The sequence below is a fragment of the Suillus clintonianus genome (assembly GCF_016758775.1).
Source record: "Suillus clintonianus strain FC179 chromosome Unknown DEU56scaffold_22, whole genome shotgun sequence".
Classification (NCBI taxonomy): Eukaryota; Fungi; Basidiomycota; class Agaricomycetes; order Boletales; family Suillaceae; genus Suillus; species Suillus clintonianus.
This window is the reverse complement of record NW_024539246.1, coordinates 405,339-426,357: the sequence shown is the minus strand read 5'-3', so window position 1 is coordinate 426,357 and position 21,019 is coordinate 405,339. Positions and strand designations below refer to the sequence as shown.

Here is a 21,019-nt window from a genome sequence, read left to right as displayed (position 1 = left end):
TCTAGACTCGGGCAAAGGGGGCTGAATAATCTGTTCTCGGAAGATGCTTGGAGCACACTCGTTTTGACTGTAAGTACTGTGCAGCGTGGATGGATATTATCACTGCGACAGAAAGATGGACTCCCATGTCGAATTTAGCACTGGATTGCATGCTAAGCCCGTGGCCTACATCTTCTCAGAAGACCTTGTGAAAGTGAGTACTACACTTTAGATGGGCCTCCGACGTGTCATATGTTGAGTGTTGTCTAATCAATTCACTCGGATGTTCTCCACTACTGGCAGATATCTTCACGTTTACCTTCCAATAGAAACCGTTCTCTCCTCGTCTATTCGCTCGTTCACGCATATGGACTTCTGACAGCATGCCGCACTGGTCAAGCGCCCCAACGATTTTTGGTTGTGCGACCGCGGCCTGCTGGCGAGAAGGAGCTACTGGCTTACCATACTCATGATTATCTCGAATACGCCATGGCTCAATCAAGTGACGCGCAGAACCTACCGGAAGCTTCAGAGTTTGGACTTGAAGACGTGCGTATACCAAACCGAAATTCAGGCTGTTTCGCGACTTGTCAGTGCATCTAGGACTGCCCCATGTTTTATGGAATCAAAGACTACATCACACAAGTCGCAGGAGCCACCTTGACCGGAGCAGCTGTCCTTAAAAACAATGTTTCGGATGTAGCCATCTGCTGGGATGGCGGCAGGTAAGTACTGGCCTCAGTACATTGCGAACTTTCCTTGCAGTCTCAGTGCTATCATATCCAGACATCACGCCAAAAAATCACAGGCTTCGGGCTTTTGTTATGTAGCTGATTGCGTTCTCGCCATCCTGTTCCTCAAACGAACAATACCTTCTGCTCCTCTAATGAAGAAACCACGCGTGATGTATCTCGACCTCGACCTTCATTTTTCAGATGCAGTGTCACAAGCTTTTCACAAATCTGGTTCTACGATTACCTCTCAAGTTCTTGTGCGTGCATCTTGAGCCATTGACAATTTCTGACCCATGGAATTGTTTTCAGACGCTATCTATCCATCATGCAGCTCCAGGCTTCTTCCCTGTTTCCCCCCTCGCTTCCCTTCCGGACGTCGATGATCCGGCCTTCAATCCCTTCACTTTATCAGTGCCACTGAAAGCTGGTGCATCTACCAAAACATTCATCCGCATTTGGCCCATCATCGAACGTATCAAAGATATTTTTCGGCCCGACTTCATCCTAGTTCAGTGCGGCTTAGATGGCCTAGCAGGTGATCCCATGGGAACCTTCAACTGGTCCTTGGGTGGCGAAGGCTCGCTCGGTTGGTGCATACATCGCATCGTTCACGAATGGCAAGGAAAGAAATTGTTACTCGGTGGAGGTATGGTGCTACTTATCAGATCATTATCTCGCATACCATCTCGGGCTTTAGGTGGTTATAATACGCCCAACGCTGCGCGAGCTTGGACATATCTCACCTCTGTGGCAGTATGTTCGAATCTAATGTTCTAGCTGGTCGCGTATTGACGCATTGTATCTTACAGGGCGGAATTCCACTCTCCCTGGACGCTGATATCCCCGAGTATTCTGGTTACCTCCACTTCAAGCCATCGTTTACGTTGGATGTACCCGCTGGTAACATGCAAGATCAGAACACAGAGGAATATTTCCAGACGATAGAAGCCACGTATGAACGTACACTGTCAGTATTGCACTCGCGGATGGTTACTTAGCATGCATTAGACACATTGCAATGAGCACAACAACATGCACTTCCTTCTCTCCAGAGCGGCAGGGCTGGCTTTCAAAACCGCCCCCGATCCACGGGTTAATCTTGAATCTCGTTTGTGAATCTCTTGTCGTTTGAATGATTGTGGCATCGCAGCTAACTTATCAGCAACAGCCTCTAGCAGATGTAGGCAAATCCCCGTCAGATTCTGATGTGCACAGTGAGCCAAAGTTTACAAATACAACTGACTGTGGTACTGCATCTAACAGAATACAGTGACAATGGGTGATTAGTATTCATTGTGGCTGCTTACAGAGTCATGGGTAAGACCATACGCGGCTCATGAGTATATCGTCCCATTCTCAGCAGTGCATTGTGAAAGAGCTAGGCCAGCACAGGGTGGCATCAACCCAGCGGGCTCATTCCCATCTTCCTTGAGCAACAGCGCCACTACACCATGTGCTGGGACGCTCATGGCCGTGAAGTCACGCACAGCGGTGCCGTTGTCTGTGTGCGTCCACAAGTCCTATCCCCAAAAAATTCTGATCAACGACGCTGTGAAGTGCCACGTGGTATGGGAAGGCCTACCCGGACAGAATACTGGATGCCAGCGCGAATCCAAGGAGATTCCGTGAGGTTGAAAAACATATCAGCCGGCTCGCTCAGGGTATTGATCTGAAAATGTATCAATATTCAAATCATCATGGTACTGAGGTGCTGGAATGACATACGAGCATGAAAACCGTTCCATTCTCACTGGGACCACTCCAGTATTGAGCAGGGTGTGTCACGTTGTAGGTCCAGTCAGGCTGTTCAGCCCATGGTATGTATGATCAAAAATACGCCAAAAAAGCAGTGACATACATTGATGCCCCAGCGGAATGGCGAGATGCTAGTGCCATAGACAGGATCCTGGTTGACCGCAATGATTTCTTGGTTCTTCAGGATGCTGAGCATCTCCTGGCTTATGGCGGCGAGCTAAGTGTGAGGAGCGCTGGTGAGCTGCGCCGTTGAGAATGACCAAAGTACTTGCATTAGTGCCTATGAGCAGGGGGGCCTTGACAAGTGCCCATGCAGTAAAGTGTGTCTTTGCTTCGTCGTACGTAAGATTTCCGTTCCCGATTTCGAGCTGTGATTTGAATGATGTCAGCACCAAAGGCAAGACGCTTGGTGTTGCGCCTACCATGTCGAGATCATTGTGCCCATAGTGATTAGTAGCTTGCGTGATGAATGATGCGCTGTATTCAACATATTAGGACGGGAAAGGCCTCTTGAAGCAGTTACTGACGAGTTGATGATACTAGCAAGCGAGTTCCAATGGGGCACAATGTCACCATCAATCTAAGCAAATCTCCGGTCAGTTTGTTGCCATTCAGTTCAACTGAGAGGGGACAAACTCTCCAACTGTGAGAAATCTGTGCACCCCACCTGTGGTATCCTGTAAGATAGTGGTCGTTATGGTGAAATTGACGCTCACAGCCAGACTTGATTCTAAGAGGATCATTGGATGAGTCAGATGCGAAACAAATCAGTGTAGGAGATGAAACTCACCCAGCCCCACTCACACAAACTGAATATGAGGGTAGTGCCAGTTTTCTCTGCGACCGCGGCGAGAGCATCTGCCATGCGCTGATACTCTTATGGTCCAAAATATTTAGATAATAGACCAAGGTAAGAGGATTTCTACCCACTTCCAATCATGCCCTCCCGGATGATGTCATCATATGGAACTAAAACGAAAGTGATTAGTTTTTCTATTTTCTGGAAGTTCCTGAGTGCTCATATGCTCACTGGCGCAGTTGTCATACCTAAATTGAGTGGTTAGCGACTTTTTAGTATCTTCACCAGAAGGGCTTACTTGAGGAAGTCGAAACCCCAGGATTGGAAGGTCATAGCGTCCTGTTCCTCGTGCATGAAGGATCCGGGGTATCTAGCGCAGGTAAACCAACCAGAGTCAGAGTACTAGAACTGACAGTGAGGAAAAATCTTCTCGTCAGGTGTAAATTTCATACTATGCCTGCGTAACTGGGAGGGACATGAGAATGGTGCTGCATCATGTAGAATACATATTCACATACAAGCCAAGAGCGTGTAGCTGGTCTGTGAGGTTGTTCATGCTGGGGAACCTGATAGTATCTTTGATAACGGTTGCTCAGCACATGAACGCGACGGTTCTCAGCAGGAACCAACCTGACATGACCTCGCCAGTAGAGCTACGGTTCTTCATAGCCCAGCAATCGTCGAGGTTGACATGGTTATACCCAACATCCTACGATGGAGTGGATCAGTGAAAATCATCTGGTTTCGATGTGTCAAACGACACTAACCAGGAGGCCATACTCCTTCATGTTTTGTGCAGTCTGGATGATGAGTGTCTCATTGACGTTGCACTGTTACATACTACATGAGGACGCCAATCTTGGTCGCGAATGTCACGTTCACTCACTGCAAAGGCGTTCCAAGCTGAAGGCCACAGGGGCTGATTGTCAATAGGGAGCTTCTGCACTCTTAACAATACGTACCATTGTATCCCATCACTGCATCAAACATGTCAATGAAAGACCATCAGGAAGAGCTGAGATACAGACCAGGTAATTTACCAACGCCGTTCATGATAGCATTGGCAGAAGTAGCTGCAGAAAGTATACCGACCACGGCGGTAACGAGCGGCGTCCTGGACAATGTCATTACAGAGACTTGAAGTCGTTCCGTGCGCAATGAACCCTCGGCGTTGGTCTTATAGTGCTCGGCCGGTAGGCCGGACCTAGGGTTGCCATTAAAGAGCTCGTGACCGATGAGTTAACACGCCCTTGGAGTCATCCGGCGAGTCAGCGTGGGGCACTGGTGATGCTACTGATTTTGTCTCCGAATATAGCCCGCAGATTCCGCAATACTCAGGGTTTAATTGTATTAGATTCAGGTGGGCAACATCAAATAAAGACATACCCGGGACTACACAGCCTGAGGACCCTGATGCCATCACACAGTCGGCTCCACTTGACCGTTCGGTCTCCTTTTCGGTTTCAGTCATCTCTCTCCTAATCGTATCCAGCACCACTGAATGCATCGCGGAATGTCCCGCTTTTCCCCAGAAGTGTGGATAGAGGGAAATTCAGCCAGCATGCACCAGGAACACCATATACGAGGATACACTGTGTTGGGAGTTTAGCACAGTGAATACATCTGAGAAAACCATAGTGGCATGCGACGGCATGGCCATGATATTGCGGTGTCTCGGAGGAGATAATTGCAAGTACGAAAGAAACCACGCGAACATTGGCATGACAGCCAAATAAAATACATCACGACAGGATACTCTCAATTGTATTTCTCTGCTATACCCGAAAAAAGGAAGGTCCTGGGATGCCCGGAGGGTCTTTGCGAGTTTACTATTAGCACCTGGCAGACTCGATTTGGATGCCTTGCAAACAAGGATCAACAGGGGCGCCGTCTCGATTCTCGACAGTCGATCAGCCTCAGAACAGTTCTGCTGCAGGACGACATAATCCACCATGAAGCTCGTAAGGTGAATACAGCAGACGTTTCTTTCGTCTTGGTCTGACATTTTCAAGATGCCTTTCAATTTGTGCATTACAAAGATCGGGCGCTGATCCTTGTTTCCATCAGATTCTTGATGAAACTCAACAATGAGACCGTGACTATTGAGCTCAAGAACGGCTCTGTAGTCCATGGCACAATTACTGGTGCGTCAGATGAACGGAACTGGCAGTGTTTGCGATCTCTTAAGCCACTTCACAGGTGTAGATATGCAGATGAACACCCACCTCAAAACTGTCAAGATGACAGCCCGTAACCGGGACCCAACATCCCTCGACTCCTTATCTATCCGTGGCAACAATATCCGCTACTTCGTGCTTCCCGATGCCCTTCCTCTTGATACGCTATTAGTAGATGACGCACCAAAACCCAAAGGCAGGAAGAAGGATGATGCACGTGGAAGGGGCCGTGCACGGGGAGGATTGGTTGACCGTGGGCGTGGTGGTCGGGGCAGGGGCAGGGGAAGGGGGAGGGGCTTCTGATGGTTTTGCCAAAAAAATATCATGCTCGTATCGCCTTGTCATCTGTATATCGTGTTTCTTTTTCTGTTAATACTAAAATATTGCACCGAGCTACAAATTCGCTCAGTTTGTATCAGCTACTAGTTATCGGTAACCCTGGCTTCCTGTTCGTATGTGGGCTGGCTGAGCAGTGTGGCTTTGAGCCATTTTGCATAACATCGCGACTCGCGAGCCAAAAAAATTTAATCGAAATCGCGTGTGGCTGTGCAAGTCTTCCATGCTCCTGCGCCGTTTTGCGTCAACTTCGACGTTGCCGCCAACGATCCGACAGCTACTGTCTTCCCTGCAAGGGACTGGTCAGGAAGCTAAAGTACAATTGAGTGGTTGGATCAAATCCGTACGAAGACAGAAAAATGTCACTTTCGTGGTGATTAACGATGGAAGTTGTGCTTCCGGCCTGCAGGCAGTCTTAAAGCCAGATGTTACCCCCCACAAGTATGTTCTCGAGGCGTTTCAGAACATAGAAGCTCATAACACCATCCTTCAGCTTAACTAATGGTGCTAGTGTCCGCATTTGTGGCAATCTAGTCCAGAGTTTAGGCCGCGGACAATCATATGAACTACAGGTCGACGCGGTTGATGTCTTGGGCGAATGTAATCCGGAGGTACGTGTTTTCAACAGATAAAAAAATTGACAGTTGACACTCCGTGAAGGCCTACCCTATCCAGAAGCAAGCCTTACCCGTGGAATTTCTAAGAGACAATGCTCATCTCAGAGCCCGAACGGATATCAATGCTGCTATGCTCCGTCTACGGGCCTCCGCCCTCCGGACGCTTCATACTTACTTTGAGGTACTCATAGACTCCCCATCGTAAGCCCTCTCATTAACACATCGAAACACAGGCCCAAGACTTCCACTACGTGCACACGCCCATTTTGACTTCAAACGATTGCGAGGGTGGTGGCGAAACGTTTCGTGTCTCACCTGCTTCTTCCGCCATTTCCCCAGGACAATTGCCCGATCCGAGTGCCCAAGCCGAGTTTTTTTCACAGCCGGCATATCTTACTGTGTCTTCGCAGCTTCACCTGGAGGCCCTTGCAGCTTCTTTGTCTCGGGTCTACACACTGTCTCCTTGCTTTCGGGCAGAGCGTTCTCAGACGAATAGGCACCTCGCGGAATTCTGGATGCTCGAAGCAGAATGGGCGTTTATTCACCACGTCGGGGATGTATGTCATGTGGTTGAAGAGTCTCTCAAAAATATCCTCGTTCAGTGTCAATCAGAAAACCCACTCTTTTGGAAAGATGGCGACGAGGCAAAACTCAAATCTCTGGAAGATGCATCGCGCCCAGGGCTCTCCTGGACACGCATGACATACACTGATGCTGTAAAGGAGTTGGAGAAATACCATGCTTCTTCTCGAGTTGGATTCGAATTCGAGCCCGCGTGGGGCAGAGCACTGCAAAGCGAACATGAGCGCTGGCTTTCGGAACGACTTGTCGGCGGTCCTGTGTTTGTCACAGACTACCCAACATCCCTGAAACCATTCTATATGCGAGCTAATGATGATGGACAGACCGTAGCGTGCTTTGATCTTCTGGTTCCCTTCATCGGCGAGCTCGTGGGTGGGTCGCTCAGGGAAGAGAGGTCCTCACATTTGGTCGAGGCTATACAGAGGCATGGGCTTAATGAGGAAGAATATAGATGGTACGTGGATTTGAGGAAGTATGGGAGCGCGCCTCATGGGGGCTATGGGCTGGGGTTCGAACGGCTCATTAGCTGGATGAGCGGGATTGAGAATGTGCGGGAGTGTATCGCGATGCCGAGGTGGGCAAAACGGATGTTGTTGTGATGTAGTACCCTCGTCAGCTGCTCTCGATTAGTGTAAAACTTCCGAATCGATTTGGGCTCTGCTCCGAAGTCTTGTGGATTACTATGTTTATGATCTCGAAAGCCACGGAAGTCTTGTCTGAAGTGCTTAAGCACTGTAGACATACTATACTTGCAATTGACTGCCACTAGGACTGCTGGAGGCATGAAAGTTTCTCCGGAGTTGGTGACGTCTTTGCTCTTCGAATTCAAGTACAATGTTGTCGATTTATCCCACTCCCTCACCGTTCAGTGACAGAGCTTCCAATTTTAATTCGCCGTGTGAGCATCCTTATTGCTTCCGCGGTCTAGTAGTACTTAGTTTCCCCACAATGACATCGCCCACACTACAAGCGACAACCGCAACTGTCTTATCATCCAGCTATGAAGCCAGAAGTCCCGAATCTCCAAAACAGACCTTTCGTGACTCATGGAGCTGGAGGCCCAACGTATACTGGTATGAGAGTTGTCGAACTCGAGAGGCGTTGAATGCTAACCATTTCTACGTTCATGAGTTCGCTCGAGGTTCAACAGATCGTTCGTTGCCGTTCTTCCATTAGCCTTTGCTGTCTTGGGATACGTTACATACGTCGCCTACCGTCACGATACCCACTACCGTGCTCCTCTTGTTACACTGGACAACCGAGTTGCTAAACTCCCTGGTGCGTCTTCCAAGATTCAGTTGTCGCCAATTCCTTGACCTCATCTGGCGGCCAGTGATGGGTTATAACAGTAGGTTACCATGTTCTGAGTAGCTGTCGATGACACTGACCTGGCGCTTCGCGCACAGCTTGGAACGCATACCATGTGAGTGCTCACAGAGTTAATCATGGAAGGTTTTAACACAGATCTATCAGTGTGACATAGATGAAGGCCTCATCTTGCAAACCGCACAGCTTATGAAATCACTCAACTTAGCGGCAAGTATCGTTTACCCTCGGCCTTATTCAGAATGACTGGACTTGGGCTTTACCACTAGGACGCTGGGTACACTCATGTCAACATTGATGATTGTTATTCAGAAAGAAGCAGAAACGATGATGGAGATATCATTGAAGGTTCATCTATTTCCCCTGGCTGTTTCATATGTTAATATTCATGGCCAGACGCAACGAAGTTTCCATCTGGAATGAAGGCCCTCACAGACAAAATTCACAACCTTGGACTGTGCGTGAGATGTTGTATATATAGACATCTAAAATTGCATTTCACTGACATTTGGCTTTTGTACACGCAGGCAAGCTGGCATTGTAAGGACCTGTCATTCAATTATTCCTGGACCCTGACCGTGTCTCTGCCATGCAGTACAGTGATTCGGGCTGGTTCACATGCCAGCTGTACCCTGGCTCATACCAGAACGAGGCAAGGTACGTAGTTTCGCTCCTGGTCATTACGTCATGATCATATCTAGCAGAGATGCAAAACGCTTCCATGACTGGGGTTTCGACTATCTCAAGTGAGTCTTGATTTACTGATCCAAATGGTCGTTCTTGACAGCGATTATCAATAGATATGATAATTGCGCTGGTACGTGAACTTACATACCACGCCCAGTTCGTGATTGCTTGATACGCATCAGTTCCGTTCGACAATATCACTCGGGAAAATATCATGGGAAGTGTGTATATTCTTTACCTCTGTCAGAATCCTCACTAACGGGTACAGGATACGAACGTATGGCAAACGCCATTGCTGATTTTTCACTGTCGTCTGGAACACCGCCCTTAATTTTGTCCATGTGCCAATGGGGAAGGGTGAGACTCCACTTCGTTGCAATTTTTAGATTATGGACTGTTTTTGCAGGAGCAAGGCTGGACCTGGGCCCGCAGATACGGGCAAAGTTGGAGGGTGAGTATAGAGCTTGTTTCACATAATTCTCGAAGCTAACGAACACTATAGACGACCGACGATATTGGTAAGCGTCCAAACTCTAGAAACCTTCCATTAAGGATGCAGCTGATTGGTGGGTTAGACCCGAACTGGCAATCAATTGTCAAAATATTAAACCAGTAAGAAAACCGGCTTGCTTATATTTGAGCAGTTCACATCGTACTCCAGGAACTCGTTCTATACTTGGGCAACTGATTTCTATGGCCATAATGACATGGATATCGTCAGTCATGTTTTGTGGTACTGCTGGCTGCGCTGACACGATTCCTTATAGCTTGAAGTGTACGTCATTGAGAAGCCGAGTCTGACCGTCGCCTCACAATCAATAGTGGTAATGGCCCCCTAACATACGAAGAAGCGAAGTCCCATTTCACTGCGTGGGCGCTCTTGAAGTCACCTCTACTTATCGGCACTGATGTAAGTCTGATCCTTGCTGACGAACCTTCCGTTCACGCACGCCCTCCTCAGCTCGCTTCTGCTACCAAAGAAACTCTTGAGATTCTGACCAATCCAGAAATCATTGCGATTCATCAAGACTCGGTTGTAGGCACTAGCATCTCACCTTTCCGATGGGGCATCAATGTAAGTCATTTCAACTTATTTGTAGTTGATTGGAAACCACGCCAATGATGCCGCATTGCATCGATAGCCTGATTGGGTCAGCAACAACACACATCCTGCACAATACTGGAGCGGGGAGAGCCAGAACGGGACAGTATTTATGCTCGTGCGTGCTCTCTTTGAGACACTATGATCAAACAATTGAAATTTTTGTGCAGTTGAACACGCTGGATGAGCCCGCCGACATGTTCTTCAAACTGGCTGAATCTCCGTGGATCCGAGCTGGCAGACAATACTCTGTCCGGGTAAGTTTCATCTCCCATTCAGGCTGTCCGCGGCCTTCTGATTTGCTATGTCTATCTAGGACCTTTGGACTCATACAGACAACGGCACTGCAGTTCGCAACTTTACAGCGCACGCTGTTCCACCGCACGGTGTCGTGGCCTTGCTCCTTCAAGATGCGGGCGACGAGCCGGATGACCTATGGCCGCCCTGTGCTGTGTTGGAATGGTGCATGCATTCTAACGGGACTCGCATCGACTAATGAAGGCTGGGGACTTTTTCCAAGTGATGTACATAAATCTTGTATCACCATTATCTATTGACAGCATTTCATCGGAGCTTGTATGAATAGATGACGACAGGATTGTCTTTCGTTTCACGCTCAGGTTATTGTTGTCCGCATCTCTTCCGAGCAGCGAGCACCTCGGTGTATGGTGTGAGGTATCTCGACAAGTTGCTACCTCATCTCTCTCGTTGTGGCATCACCTCTAGTGGTCTACCACAGAAACTAAATCAGTATCCCGCTGAATAGAATATCTACGGATACAACCATAGAAGACGTGAAGGCACATCTCACGACTGTGTCTCAGTCTATTTGACCATCTACTTTTAGCTGAAGCGCAGTTTTTGACCTTCCTCAGTAAGTGTGACGTCACCTTCCGCAATTATGGGCTGAACCCCGGCGGCGGAAACTCTGTCTCCTCAAAGAATCAAAGAGTCAGGTTATTATATGGCTCCATCGCGCTTGAGAAACCTCCGGAATCGTTCGCAGGTGAGCACTTTAAGTCTCCACGCCGTCTATGTCCGATTCTTGGTGCTGATACCACTGCAGTGCAAATCGATACTGGCTCTGCGGACCTGGTTCTCTCTTCCGTACGATGTGGCCTCTCGCGCATCGGGCGCCGGCGATACAATGCCACATCATCAGCGTCATCTCTTGACCTCCGTACGCAATTCATTGTGGAATATGGAAATAAAACAAAATTGACCGGAGCTGAATATGCCAACATGGTGGAGTTGGCTAGATACAAGGTTCGTCAGGAGACAAGTTACGATCGTTGCCCATTCAATATTCAATGCTCACTCTCGTCAGGCGATCAACCAAATGCTTGGTGCCGTAGAGATTCAATTGATGTTTCAACTGTTTTAAAGTTGCATACAAAGATTTCATTAATGTTATCAGATTTGCTTGTTCTACTGCACGCACGCAAGCAGTAGTTTGCAAGGAGTTTCTCGGTACTAGTATTGCCTCCGGTATGGCCCAAAATGTCATGACGATTATATTTTATGACTTACTATAACCTATAAAAGGGTGAAATAAACCTCAATCGATATTCTGACATGCAAAGAGTACCTTTGGACCCCTTTTAGACCCCCAAAAGGGTACACAACATCGCTCAAAAAATTGGCCAACCTCAAACTTCGTGGGAAATTCACAGGAGAAGTGTTTTATGCGTATTTTGACTCCCAGACAGCCATGGCAGCCCAAGCCCACCCATCGACGTCATCGTCTGTTGTGAATAATCCATCCTCAGGTCTAGCAACCAGGGGCAACCTAAGCAACTCTCGTCCGATGTCGGCTTCGAAGTTTGCGAACCAGCTTGCTGAGGGAATGGCCCAGTTTTCTTCAGCACCTGGACAGTAGTTTTTCCGTGCTGTACGAAACTATTTATCCCGTGTTGTGCGACACTGCACAGTTCGTGCCAATCGGAGCAACGAGAAGGATAAATCAATGCAAGTGGTAACCCAATAACCGGCTTGGAGTTGTCAACGACTCTTCTTCTCCTGGCTACAGACGTGGCAATCTATATTGTCCGTGGCTTACCAGAACTGATATAACTTAGAAATTCAACAATGTTGTTGATCAGATCAAGCTGCCAGTGAGTGCCAAGTGTAACATTGGACGTGTCCTAGCGAGCTACAAAGTACGTACCACTCAATTGCCACTCGACGTGTTAATTGCCTATCAATTACCGGCCTTGATTATACCCAAAAATCATTTTACGCGCAGGCGCTCCAGGAGCCTACTACATCTCAGATTGACCACTTATTCTCGAGTTCGATTAGGTTACCATTGAATATCGACTCGGAGTTCTGTCACTCTACAGGCACCGTAGAAGATCCTGCCACGGCAGCTGGGACCATTTGCCAAACATTGGCTGCTTCTGGGAGGAGGTATCCACTTGCGGACTATAAAATCCTTCTAGGCTTCTACGCTAAGTTGGAAGGGTTGACCGAGTACATACCCACCCATAATGTCAATGTCATCTACGTGGCTTATAACTGGGTAAGGTGTCGTACATCTGTGTGCATAAAATCTAAGCTTACGTCGTGGTGTGTAGTGCCTCACGAGGCATTGGCCTCGAGTTAGTCAAACAGCTCTTGATCTCACCTCACGTCGTTCTTTTCGCTACTTGCCGAGACCCGCAATCTGCGACCTCACTGCTTGCATTGGGCGATTGTAATTCAATAAATGGGAAGCTATATGTCGTTCGGATGGATGTCACAGACGAAGCTTCCATCATCAGTGCAAAAGACGAAGTTGCAGGGATCTTGCAGGGAAGAGGGCTTGACTATTTGATCAACAATGCTGGTGTGGTGAGTCGTGCATAATAAACGACGTCTTTTTGATATCCTATCAATTGTCAATAGGCCCCACAGGATGATAGGACGACGACGCTCAATACAAATGATCTGATATCGACAGTTATCGTCAATGTAGCAGGTCCTGCCCTTGTCACAAGGACATTCATTCCCCTGATCGAGCAGGGCGACAGAAAAGTAATTGCGAATGTGTCGTCTGCATTGGCAAGTATAAGCACGGACTGGGGAAGGGAACACACATCATATTCCATTAGTAAATATGGGCTGAATATGTTGGTGTGTATGATCCTCAATGATTTACACTGGGTCACTCACATCTGTGTAGACTTACAAGCTTGCAAAAGAGCGCCCGGACCTGACCCCATTCCTTCTCGATCCTGGCTGGGTCAAGACAGGTGAGCCCCGAAAATTACTTTCCGTTCCCGAGTGTCATCTCGTGGTCTGCAGATATGGGAGGGAGTAATGCGTTATTAGAGGTGCATGAAAGCGTGACAGGCATCATCCAGGTTGTGAGAAATGTCACAGCCAAGGATGCAGGGCGATTCATAGACTACACAGGACAAATAGTTCCATGGTAATAGCATATACGTCTCGTGTGTGTCTCACCACGTAAGCTACACTTGTGCTCCACGTCAGTCGAAGTTATCCGAGTCTAACAGCAGGGCTTTAAATCTGTCGAAAACTTTGACATGGGTGATGACCCAGAAGTGCAGGGACATATACATAACATTCATGTAACGTGAGCCAACCAACATTAACGCGGAGTCTCCATCGATGCTCCATCCCTTACCTTTTAATTAATGGACACCTCAGCAAATTATATCGAGTCCCCATCTGACACCCCACAACGTATAGTACGGACCTACCAAGCTGTGGAAGTGATGCAGATTAAACAACTCCAGGCGTTGTTTGTCTTCCAGAAATAGATGATCAATAAACAAAAGACTGGCATCGGGCATGAAGGGGGCTATGTGAAGCGGGACGGTGCAGCCCTGGCTCAGGGCAGACTGGGACAATAGATATAGCATTACCGCACAAAAGAAACCCACGATACAAGACATCCTACGATAAAGACAGAAGTCCATTTTCTGACTCCTTTCCACCCGCTATCCCATACATTCGTCTCACCCGCCAGTGTCGGGAGGGAAGTAACAGTCGTCGACAATACCACCGGTACAGACAGGGCGTCTGGCTCTCGGGAGGTAGGTGGAAGCGCAGGATCCTTCTCATGATGGTTACTTGAGCCCACAACTTCCTGCAATGGAAAGACTTCAGCTTGTGCGACGCCTCCGAAGAAATCGGTAATAAGCGTCTTGTCCAAGGGACGGCGGAAAAGATCAGAGCGGATGCCGGGATGAGAGTAAATTTTCACCGGGTCATAGGAATTGAACTGCCACAAGGAAGAATAAATGTGTGCATCAGACTAATAATAAAGCGGAATACCAAATCCTGCATAGATGTCTGGCTTGTCTTATTTATTCCTTCCATGAATTTGAGGACGTAATGTGTATAGCTATCAATGACGGAGACACCAATGTCATTGTCATTTTCATACTGGACTACGATGAGCATTTCGTAACACAATGAAGCGTAAAATTCTCACGGAGTAAGAGTTTTCTTCAATCTGGGATGACCCAGTGGCAAGGATGTTGGGAGAATAAAACTGAGAGTACATGGTATTTGCTTGGCAGGTATCAATCATGAATAAAATTTCGTTGTATCTGGTCCATCATGAGCTTCGAAAGCAACAACGGGACGCGAAATCTTACCTTTTCTTCTGCCACATTTGCTCGAATGCGTCAGCAATATCAAATGCGCTTATTTCCTCTTGGTCTTGGAACTTGAGGAACTCGTTTCCTCCATGGCCAGTCATGTAGACAAAGATGTTTGAGCGGTCGTCTGTCAGAAGTCTTTTCGACCGTGGCATAGAGGGATCCACCCGACCTACAACACCTCAGATGGCCTCCAATTAACACTGGGCTATTCATACCTGTCAATAGACGTATAAAGTTCTCCACAGTAACTTCATATCCACGATAATCAACCTCAATGTTCTCGCCATACAAATCCAAGTGCCGGCCAGCTTCTGCATAGACACTGCCAGCAAATTTGTTCCTTGCGTTGCACGCTACGTCATCTGCCAACATGAGGATGATGTTGGAGTCTGGAATGCCAAGACGCTTGACGGTACGATACCTGACAGGCGTATCAGGTGGTGAGCAACTAACTCCGGGGATGAGGTGCGTTACATTCCAAGGGCATTTGCCATATGCTATAGCATAAAGTCTCAGAAAAGGCCGTTTATATTAGTAGGATCGTGCTCACCCTGTAGTTGAACCAGTACCGAGATGCGCAAACCAGGACTGCCCAATTGTTGGTGTGTTCTGACCCCGAATCATGTCTGCCGAAGAAATCAGCTGCGCGCTCGTCAGCAGATACACTAGAGCCAAATGTTCCAACCGCGCATGTCATGAAACATGCTAACAACAGCAGGCAGGCTTTGGGAAGCAGCTGTAAACGCATGGAGAACGCAACTGACAGTGCTGAGTGAAGACATATTAACGGCAATTCGGCGGAGGAATATGTGGTGCGGAGTTTAAAAACACTGCTATCCGCCTTTTGTTCCTTGACTCTCATGAACGGTGAGCGCAAATCTCCTGAACGACGTTGTTATGCTCATTTTTTCATAGGTCTTCACGCTTATGGAGATGACTCGCAAAGCGACTCGGAGGAGAAGATCGCGTCATCCTCGAAAACCAGTATGGGAATATATCTGAATAATGTAAGAGATTCTTCATCGCAGCCTCGTGCAATCGTTTCCCTCTTTGTTGGCTGTCATTCTTCATGAGATAGGATAAGGCGCTGAAGAGTGTATTAAACTCATCATCAGATGGTATGTACTGCATAACACGCTGCATATATGTCACATGTTGAGGATAGGAACCCAGCCAGCTCAGCCCGCCTGCTACCCAAGTCTCAAGTAATCATTCGTCGGCCTGCGCAGCAGAGAGGTCACCCTCGCGCCCATGTATCAGATGAAATAATAGGCAGTACAGAAAGCCTTCAGACCCCCAGTCCAGCATCCATGCCTGATGCGTTCCCGAACACGGAACAAGCTGAAATTGGATCCCCGGAGGAGGTTGATGAAATCTCTCACCTTAGAAAACTATTGAGACCACCGTCAATTCCAGGTCTCATAGACTGGGGTATTCCGCCAGCGTCTTCATCTCCCTATGACCCGGCAATTCAGGTGCGAATGTGCTCTCACTTGCGGGGACCTTTCTGATCGTTCTTCAGACCAAACTCGCACAGTTTCACGCTTTAAAGCGAGATCCTGATCATCCAAAGCATTTTAACGATTCCCTTATGTCCAATCGATCCTTCCGCAATCCCCATCTATATGCCAAGCTGGTAGAATTTGTGGATGTTGATGAGCGCACGACGAATTTTCCAAAGGATATGTGGGATCCAGATGACATGCGACCTGAATGGTTTGCGGACAGCATCGGTACGTACTCTCATTTACTCTCATAACAGTCGTTCATGCCCTCGCCTTTGGCACCTCTTCGCACTTGGCCTGTTTGTTCTACAACTTGTTACCTGGTCAATTTTTTTTCTTGTGGTCCTCGGCGATGTATTTGGGCGCCTGTGTCTCTGCCTCAAAGCCGCGCTGCAAAAAGCTCGCTCAGAGCAAACTGCGTCCTCTCAGTCAAAGCGAACGCAGATAAATTTCACGGCTTCTGCAAAGTTACCACCATCCCATCATCCTACTCATGACAAATTGGCTCCACGACACAGTAGCAGATTCCATCCCTACTCTCGTCTGCGCTAGGCTCGATATCCTCATGAATCGTGTATAATACCACGCATCTCTATATGTTACTCTTTCGTCCTTCAACAAGTTCCCTGAGTGTAACATTGGTTCTCCGCCAATTGGTTTATCTTTACATGTGTCACTGATGACCAACTTTAAATACGCTGCAACTGCACGGTTGCGCAAAGACCGATCAGTTCTATTTGGAGTCCAGTATGCTGTCAATTATATGTGGCTCGGGGTTGGCTTATCAACAGCGTATGCTGTTGTTTACTCCAAGCACGTCCCACGGACTGAGGTGACACCGTGACACGGCACATGTGTCACGTGCATCTCGCCGTGTATCCTAATTCAGAAGGAAGGGCGTGACTAGTACAAGCTTGCAAAGTTGCTGCAAAGTCTCCTCACCTCCAACATTTGACTTTGTTCTCACAGTCCTTATCTTATATCTTTTCGAGTTGCCCGCGCAGTGAGAACCAGTTCCTGGATACCCTCGTATGCGGCTCGAATAGTTCGGCTCCAGCAAGCTCCAACCCTATAAGTAATGCACATACTTATCGGCTGTCATATACGCGTAATTTGCTTAAGACACCAAGCTTCAAGTGCTACTTATTCACTTGCGAATAGCTAGGTGGACAACTCGAGGCTGAAATCAGTGATAGGCGGATAATCAGGGTGACTCGTAAAGTATCTCAGACCTGGACCCTCGTTAATTACATTGTCTCGAAGCTGACCACAGTCTAACTAGACACTCACTGTTCGGATTTTTTGTACTTCCTTGTACCCAATTCGATGGCTGACCAGCGAACTGGCTCGCAGTGCACTCGCTTGGCTCAGCTCACCACTTTGCAATCGGCGGGGCAAGAATTCAAGTGAACAAGTTCATATCGAAGGCCGAGAAAATAACAAATGCCAGCGCAATTATATGGATTCGAACACTTGCACCTTTTCCCGGCAGAAAAGTGCAAGCCTGCCAGCAGTTATTGGTGCTGGCCGTGCACAAGTTAGGCAGCCTGAGACAGTACTAGTGCTGTCGTTCGGTGATCAGATCGATGCGTGAGTACACGTCCCTATTGTGCCATCGTCCGCATGTGCATTCCCTCCTGGGCGGGTACTCCTTCGAGCTCTCATGAGCGCATGTTTGTCAGATGCGGATATCCACTGCGATGGCCAGGTTGTAACCCTTCGCCATCGGTTCTTCCCCCTGATGCGAACTCTGCGAAGACGAAAAAGTTCCATCCATTCGCATCTTTATGTAATCGGCATAGATGTCTCTATCGAACAAGAGTCACGTTTTCGATCTTGCGGAAATCTTGTTACGAACCTTTTTTCCTTTTTCATGAAGGACAGGTTCAGACCCGCCTGCCACTTCTAGTATGTGTTGGCGAACTGTCGCACTGACACAAATCACAGATACAGGGTGACTGGGCCATATTTACGGTAGCAATGATGGTACGCAGCACTATAAAAATCATGCACAACTTTGATGCGCTTTCTGTAAGGAGCCTCCCATCATCATCTCATCAATAATGTTACAACTCCCTGATCTGCACATTTCTGACAACACGGAGCTCGTCCTCAGTGCTGCGGGTTGTCTTGCAGTGGTAGGAATAATTGCTCGGGCTTACCTTTATGGATCAAAGAGTACCCTCCCCCTTCCACCTTCCCCTCCCACTTGGAAACTTCGGGGGCACGCTCTTCCTCCTCCCAAGTAATTCTTTTTGGTTTCATTTGAATCATTCTGAGCGTTAATCTTATCGTTTATAAGCCCATTTCTGGATGTAGAGAAATGGATCGAAGAGTACGGTCCTCTAATCACCATTCGCAGAGGAACTGAGAAAATTGTTATTATCGGCCGTCACCAAGTAAGCCCATCTACGCTGATTCGTCATATTCAGGCTCAACATGCTGTTGCAGGCAGCGATAGATATTATGGAGAAGCAGGGCGCCTCGCTAGCTGATCGTCCTCACACAGTTGCCGCTGGAGAAATGTGGAGCAACGGGCTGGTTATCGGCTTTGTCCGCGCTGGGGACAGGTTACGTCGAATGCGTAGGTTCGTTGCCAAGCGATACTATGAAAGCGCAAATTGCACTATCTTACTATGTGGTGCAGAGCACTTCATAGCCATCTCCAGCCCAAGGCAGCTGAGGCGTATCAACCCCTGCAGATGTCATACGCGAAGAACACGGTTCTGGGCCTTCTTAAAGATCCACACGGCTTCCAGGAGCATGTAAAAGAGTAGGCGCTTTTCTAGATTCGGGTTATAAGAGTACATTACTTACAGTGATTTTGAAGATTTGCTGCAACGACGATTACGAAAATTGCATTTGGGAGGAATGCGGCTGATGACGAAATCGCAGGAGGTCACAAGTTTCTCGAAACACTTTTTGCAATCGCACGCCCTGGCATTTACCTGGTGGACTCATTCCCGTGGCTCAGATACCTTCCTTGGTATGGGAAAGAATTACGACAGCAGTATGAAAGCAACCGGAAACTCTTCACTGCTCAGCTACATAGCGTGAAACAACAAATGGTACGCGTCTCTGATCTGCCAGTGTTCGCATGGTATTTTAATCGTTCCATAGGAAAGCAATGTGGACCCCGGTCCCTCTTTCGGGAGACATTTGCTAGAAAATGAGCAGCTCTACGGCATGGCAGAGACGGAAATGGCTTTTCTTTCGGGCTCCTTTTTTGCAGCTGGATACGATACGGTAAGATGTCTTATCGTTGTTTCCGACGGTATGTGGCTGATATCAGTGCTCAGACCTCTACAGCAATATGCACAGTGCTAATGGCAGCCGCATGTTTCCCTGAGGAGCTAGCTAAGGTCCAGGCCGAGATTGATGCAGTAATCGGCGGGCATCGAGGTACACCGATTTCCTATTGCAGTTCTATCGATTCAATGACGTCTCCGCTTTAGCGCCGACCTTCGCCGACGAAGAATCCCTCCCTCGTTTGCGTGCTTTCATCGTCGAGTCTATGAGATGGAGACCGTTAGCTCCTATGGGTGGGTACCGTCGTTGTCGGCCATGTACCCGAAGTTTACATGGTTCACTCTGTAGGATTTCCTCACCGAACAACTAAAGATGTGATTTGGGCAAGTGCACTCTGGAAAATCTGTTACGCGAAGGATAGTTTGACATACACCTTCAGGAAAATTATTGCATTCCCGCTGGGACTACAGTATTCGGCAGTCATTGGTAGGCATTATCCTTCAAGTTATGAAGGATCTAACGACCATTGTCAGGTCCATCTTTCGAGACCCAAAAGTCTACCCTGACCCTTACGCATTCAAGCCTCAGCGCTGGATTGACGACGAAGGTCACATGAAAGACACTCTCACATTCTTTCTCTACGGGTTTGGTCGGCGGTACGCAGCGCCTTTTAGGCTATACTCTCTTTGACTGGCCTTCCTTCCAGTGCATGTCCCGGCCTACACGTTGCGAACAGGTAAGGGGACGGTTCTATGCCCATAATCTTCCGTGCTTATATTTGATTGGTAAAGATCCATGTTCATCAACTCAGCCCTTATATTTTGGGCCTTCAACGTCGCGCTGGATGATACGAAGCCGCTGAATGACCTGGGATATGTGAACGCGGTAATGCCGCTGGTAGAGCCATGCAGTCTTGAGTTTAAGAAGAGGATCCCGGAACCGGAGATCAGGCGCATGCTGCAGAACTATCCTGAGGACTCATGAGAAGCTTTACATGGGAAAACTCCTGTACGTGAATTCGTTGCTGACAGCCTGAAAGTATGTTTCTACTATGTAAGTACTATCAGTAATCCACTTCAACGTTGCGCTCAATTCGCGTCAAAAAAAAACATTCAGGCATGTGTAGACTTTAGACTACCTACAAATGCAAGCGGAGTAAAGGTTTCTTTGATCATGATGTAGCTGCGAGGTGAAATGATGGTGGTTTGGGACCTTGGTCGATATTCAATCATCCAGTTCTCAAAGTATAGAAAGCCGGAGCACCGTGCTCGTTTAGCCAGCAAATAACGTGCTTTTACATGCTTGGAAGTATATATGTACATACTATCGTTGGGCCAGAGTTGCAAAATCTGAGATTATTTGAAAATGTGTTCGTCTGTTGAAGAAGCGTGGGAAGAATCAACAATGAGTATATGCTGCCTCTTAAATAATTGTCTTTTGAACGAGTTTAAAATCTTTGGCCACTGCATAGGGTCCATCGGCATTCATAAAGAATTCAATACATATTGACAATGTCCACACGATTTTTCACGCACCAATCTCCGATACATCAAAGTTG

The 21,019-nt window shown here is 47.8% G+C and overlaps 9 protein-coding genes across 9 annotated transcripts; 7 read left to right on the top strand and 2 right to left on the bottom strand.

Annotated features, from left to right (window-relative positions):
* Nucleotides 1-115: 115 nt before the first annotated feature.
* DEU56DRAFT_884682 (uncharacterized protein) lies at nt 116-1,825 on the top strand (the record flags this gene model as incomplete). Its single annotated transcript, XM_041356169.1, has 7 exons — nt 116-193; nt 283-528; nt 583-704; nt 766-970; nt 1,023-1,359; nt 1,411-1,466; nt 1,523-1,825. The coding sequence occupies 7 exons, from the start codon at nt 116-118 to the stop codon at nt 1,709-1,711; spliced, it is 1,233 nt and encodes a 410-aa protein (XP_041210396.1). The 3' UTR covers nt 1,712-1,825.
* On the bottom strand, nt 1,777-4,580 carry DEU56DRAFT_256845 (glycoside hydrolase family 27 protein). The gene is made up of 21 exons (XM_041345324.1): nt 4,296-4,580; nt 4,230-4,244; nt 4,154-4,170; nt 4,035-4,097; nt 3,898-3,976; nt 3,786-3,843; nt 3,720-3,732; nt 3,566-3,669; nt 3,499-3,515; nt 3,399-3,437; nt 3,259-3,344; nt 3,185-3,198; nt 3,105-3,135; nt 2,996-3,048; nt 2,891-2,945; nt 2,741-2,836; nt 2,572-2,685; nt 2,439-2,516; nt 2,296-2,382; nt 2,021-2,233; nt 1,777-1,969 (listed from the first exon to the last, which is right to left on the bottom strand). Exons 1-20 carry the CDS (start codon nt 4,393-4,395, stop codon nt 2,048-2,050), a joined length of 1,305 nt encoding a protein of 434 aa, XP_041210395.1. The 5' UTR covers nt 4,396-4,580; the 3' UTR covers nt 1,777-1,969; nt 2,021-2,047.
* A 417-nt stretch (nt 4,581-4,997) lies between these two features.
* DEU56DRAFT_793383 (Sm-like ribonucleoprotein) lies at nt 4,998-5,897 on the top strand. The gene is made up of 3 exons (XM_041352760.1): nt 4,998-5,233; nt 5,335-5,411; nt 5,467-5,897. Exons 1-3 carry the CDS (start codon nt 5,220-5,222, stop codon nt 5,745-5,747), a joined length of 372 nt encoding a protein of 123 aa, XP_041210394.1. The 5' UTR covers nt 4,998-5,219; the 3' UTR covers nt 5,748-5,897.
* On the top strand, nt 5,885-7,656 carry DEU56DRAFT_793379 (uncharacterized protein). The gene is made up of 4 exons (XM_041352759.1): nt 5,885-6,221; nt 6,274-6,391; nt 6,441-6,578; nt 6,631-7,656. The coding sequence occupies exons 1-4, from the start codon at nt 6,004-6,006 to the stop codon at nt 7,576-7,578; spliced, it is 1,422 nt and encodes a 473-aa protein (XP_041210393.1). The 5' UTR covers nt 5,885-6,003; the 3' UTR covers nt 7,579-7,656.
* Nucleotides 7,657-7,864: 208 nt separating this feature from the next.
* On the top strand, nt 7,865-10,749 carry DEU56DRAFT_793376 (glycoside hydrolase family 27 protein). Its single transcript, XM_041352758.1, has 23 exons — nt 7,865-8,052; nt 8,111-8,257; nt 8,313-8,327; nt 8,386-8,402; nt 8,453-8,515; nt 8,575-8,653; nt 8,702-8,762; nt 8,833-8,845; nt 8,901-8,962; nt 9,010-9,051; nt 9,106-9,122; nt 9,175-9,213; nt 9,261-9,349; nt 9,399-9,443; nt 9,495-9,510; nt 9,568-9,604; nt 9,654-9,708; nt 9,760-9,767; nt 9,815-9,902; nt 9,954-10,067; nt 10,135-10,212; nt 10,265-10,351; nt 10,411-10,749. The coding sequence occupies exons 1-23, from the start codon at nt 7,980-7,982 to the stop codon at nt 10,588-10,590; spliced, it is 1,425 nt and encodes a 474-aa protein (XP_041210392.1). The 5' UTR covers nt 7,865-7,979; the 3' UTR covers nt 10,591-10,749.
* A 1,447-nt stretch (nt 10,750-12,196) lies between these two features.
* DEU56DRAFT_793366 (NAD(P)-binding protein) lies at nt 12,197-13,523 on the top strand. Its single transcript, XM_041352757.1, has 6 exons — nt 12,197-12,253; nt 12,396-12,615; nt 12,671-12,926; nt 12,981-13,208; nt 13,258-13,327; nt 13,380-13,523. The coding sequence occupies exons 2-6, from the start codon at nt 12,584-12,586 to the stop codon at nt 13,508-13,510; spliced, it is 717 nt and encodes a 238-aa protein (XP_041210391.1). The 5' UTR covers nt 12,197-12,253; nt 12,396-12,583; the 3' UTR covers nt 13,511-13,523.
* A 414-nt stretch (nt 13,524-13,937) lies between these two features.
* DEU56DRAFT_793359 (peptidase C13 family-domain-containing protein) lies at nt 13,938-15,508 on the bottom strand. The gene is made up of 7 exons (XM_041352756.1): nt 15,258-15,508; nt 15,182-15,204; nt 14,923-15,128; nt 14,702-14,876; nt 14,536-14,653; nt 14,376-14,486; nt 13,938-14,322 (listed from the first exon to the last, which is right to left on the bottom strand). Exons 1-7 carry the CDS (start codon nt 15,453-15,455, stop codon nt 13,960-13,962), a joined length of 1,194 nt encoding a protein of 397 aa, XP_041210390.1. The 5' UTR covers nt 15,456-15,508; the 3' UTR covers nt 13,938-13,959.
* A 34-nt stretch (nt 15,509-15,542) lies between these two features.
* Nucleotides 15,543-16,937, top strand: DEU56DRAFT_793353 (HCNGP-like protein-domain-containing protein). Its single transcript, XM_041352755.1, has 6 exons — nt 15,543-15,574; nt 15,623-15,714; nt 15,786-15,825; nt 15,881-16,182; nt 16,230-16,440; nt 16,598-16,937. Exons 1-6 carry the CDS (start codon nt 15,568-15,570, stop codon nt 16,762-16,764), a joined length of 819 nt encoding a protein of 272 aa, XP_041210389.1. The 5' UTR covers nt 15,543-15,567; the 3' UTR covers nt 16,765-16,937.
* Nucleotides 16,938-17,778: 841 nt separating this feature from the next.
* On the top strand, nt 17,779-20,905 carry DEU56DRAFT_854893 (cytochrome P450). Its single transcript, XM_041355239.1, has 15 exons — nt 17,779-18,198; nt 18,249-18,457; nt 18,515-18,611; nt 18,664-18,800; nt 18,860-18,985; nt 19,043-19,280; nt 19,333-19,458; nt 19,512-19,614; nt 19,668-19,754; nt 19,810-19,844; nt 19,901-19,947; nt 19,995-20,117; nt 20,168-20,197; nt 20,253-20,514; nt 20,578-20,905. Exons 1-14 carry the CDS (start codon nt 18,193-18,195, stop codon nt 20,443-20,445), a joined length of 1,557 nt encoding a protein of 518 aa, XP_041210388.1. The 5' UTR covers nt 17,779-18,192; the 3' UTR covers nt 20,446-20,514; nt 20,578-20,905.
* Nucleotides 20,906-21,019: the final 114 nt, after the last annotated feature.

What these genes read in the sequence shown, in the direction of transcription:
- DEU56DRAFT_793379 (XM_041352759.1), top strand. Translation starts at nt 6,004, where the DNA reads ATGCTCCTGCGCCGTTTTGCGTCAACTTCGACGTTGCCGCCAACGATC. An exon ending in CCAGATGTTACCCCCCACAA is followed by an intron (nt 6,222 to 6,273) that starts GTATGTTCTCGA and finishes ACCATCCTTCAG; the next exon opens with CTTAACTAATGGTGCTAGTG. An exon ending in CGCTTCATACTTACTTTGAG is followed by an intron (nt 6,579 to 6,630) that starts GTACTCATAGAC and finishes ATCGAAACACAG; the next exon opens with GCCCAAGACTTCCACTACGT.
- DEU56DRAFT_793359 (XM_041352756.1), bottom strand. Translation starts at nt 15,455, where the DNA reads ATGCGTTTACAGCTGCTTCCCAAAGCCTGCCTGCTGTTGTTAGCATGT. An exon ending in GGTACTGGTTCAACTACAGG is followed by an intron (nt 15,205 to 15,257) that starts GTGAGCACGATC and finishes TTTATGCTATAG; the next exon opens with CATATGGCAAATGCCCTTGG. An exon ending in CAAATGTGGCAGAAGAAAAG is followed by an intron (nt 14,654 to 14,701) that starts GTAAGATTTCGC and finishes ATGATGGACCAG; the next exon opens with ATACAACGAAATTTTATTCA.
- DEU56DRAFT_793383 (XM_041352760.1), top strand. An exon ending in AGTCCATGGCACAATTACTG is followed by an intron (nt 5,412 to 5,466) that starts GTGCGTCAGATG and finishes GCCACTTCACAG; the next exon opens with GTGTAGATATGCAGATGAAC.
- DEU56DRAFT_793376 (XM_041352758.1), top strand. Translation starts at nt 7,980, where the DNA reads ATGAAGCCAGAAGTCCCGAATCTCCAAAACAGACCTTTCGTGACTCAT. An exon ending in CCATGTGCCAATGGGGAAGG is followed by an intron (nt 9,350 to 9,398) that starts GTGAGACTCCAC and finishes CTGTTTTTGCAG; the next exon opens with GAGCAAGGCTGGACCTGGGC. An exon ending in ATTGTCAAAATATTAAACCA is followed by an intron (nt 9,605 to 9,653) that starts GTAAGAAAACCG and finishes ATCGTACTCCAG; the next exon opens with GAACTCGTTCTATACTTGGG.
- DEU56DRAFT_256845 (XM_041345324.1), bottom strand. Translation starts at nt 4,395, where the DNA reads ATGACATTGTCCAGGACGCCGCTCGTTACCGCCGTGGTCGGTATACTT. An exon ending in ATGGAACGGTTTTCATGCTC is followed by an intron (nt 2,383 to 2,438) that starts GTATGTCATTCC and finishes ATACATTTTCAG; the next exon opens with ATCAATACCCTGAGCGAGCC. An exon ending in GCATCCAGTATTCTGTCCGG is followed by an intron (nt 2,234 to 2,295) that starts GTAGGCCTTCCC and finishes TTTTGGGGATAG; the next exon opens with GACTTGTGGACGCACACAGA.
- DEU56DRAFT_793353 (XM_041352755.1), top strand. An exon ending in TGGGAATATATCTGAATAAT is followed by an intron (nt 15,715 to 15,785) that starts GTAAGAGATTCT and finishes TTCATGAGATAG; the next exon opens with GATAAGGCGCTGAAGAGTGT. An exon ending in CCTATGACCCGGCAATTCAG is followed by an intron (nt 16,183 to 16,229) that starts GTGCGAATGTGC and finishes ATCGTTCTTCAG; the next exon opens with ACCAAACTCGCACAGTTTCA.
- DEU56DRAFT_854893 (XM_041355239.1), top strand. An exon ending in CTCTACGGGTTTGGTCGGCG is followed by an intron (nt 20,118 to 20,167) that starts GTACGCAGCGCC and finishes CCTTCCTTCCAG; the next exon opens with TGCATGTCCCGGCCTACACG. An exon ending in GGCCTACACGTTGCGAACAG is followed by an intron (nt 20,198 to 20,252) that starts GTAAGGGGACGG and finishes TGATTGGTAAAG; the next exon opens with ATCCATGTTCATCAACTCAG.
- DEU56DRAFT_793366 (XM_041352757.1), top strand. Translation starts at nt 12,584, where the DNA reads ATGTCAATGTCATCTACGTGGCTTATAACTGG. An exon ending in TCTACGTGGCTTATAACTGG is followed by an intron (nt 12,616 to 12,670) that starts GTAAGGTGTCGT and finishes CGTGGTGTGTAG; the next exon opens with TGCCTCACGAGGCATTGGCC. An exon ending in TCCTGGCTGGGTCAAGACAG is followed by an intron (nt 13,328 to 13,379) that starts GTGAGCCCCGAA and finishes CGTGGTCTGCAG; the next exon opens with ATATGGGAGGGAGTAATGCG.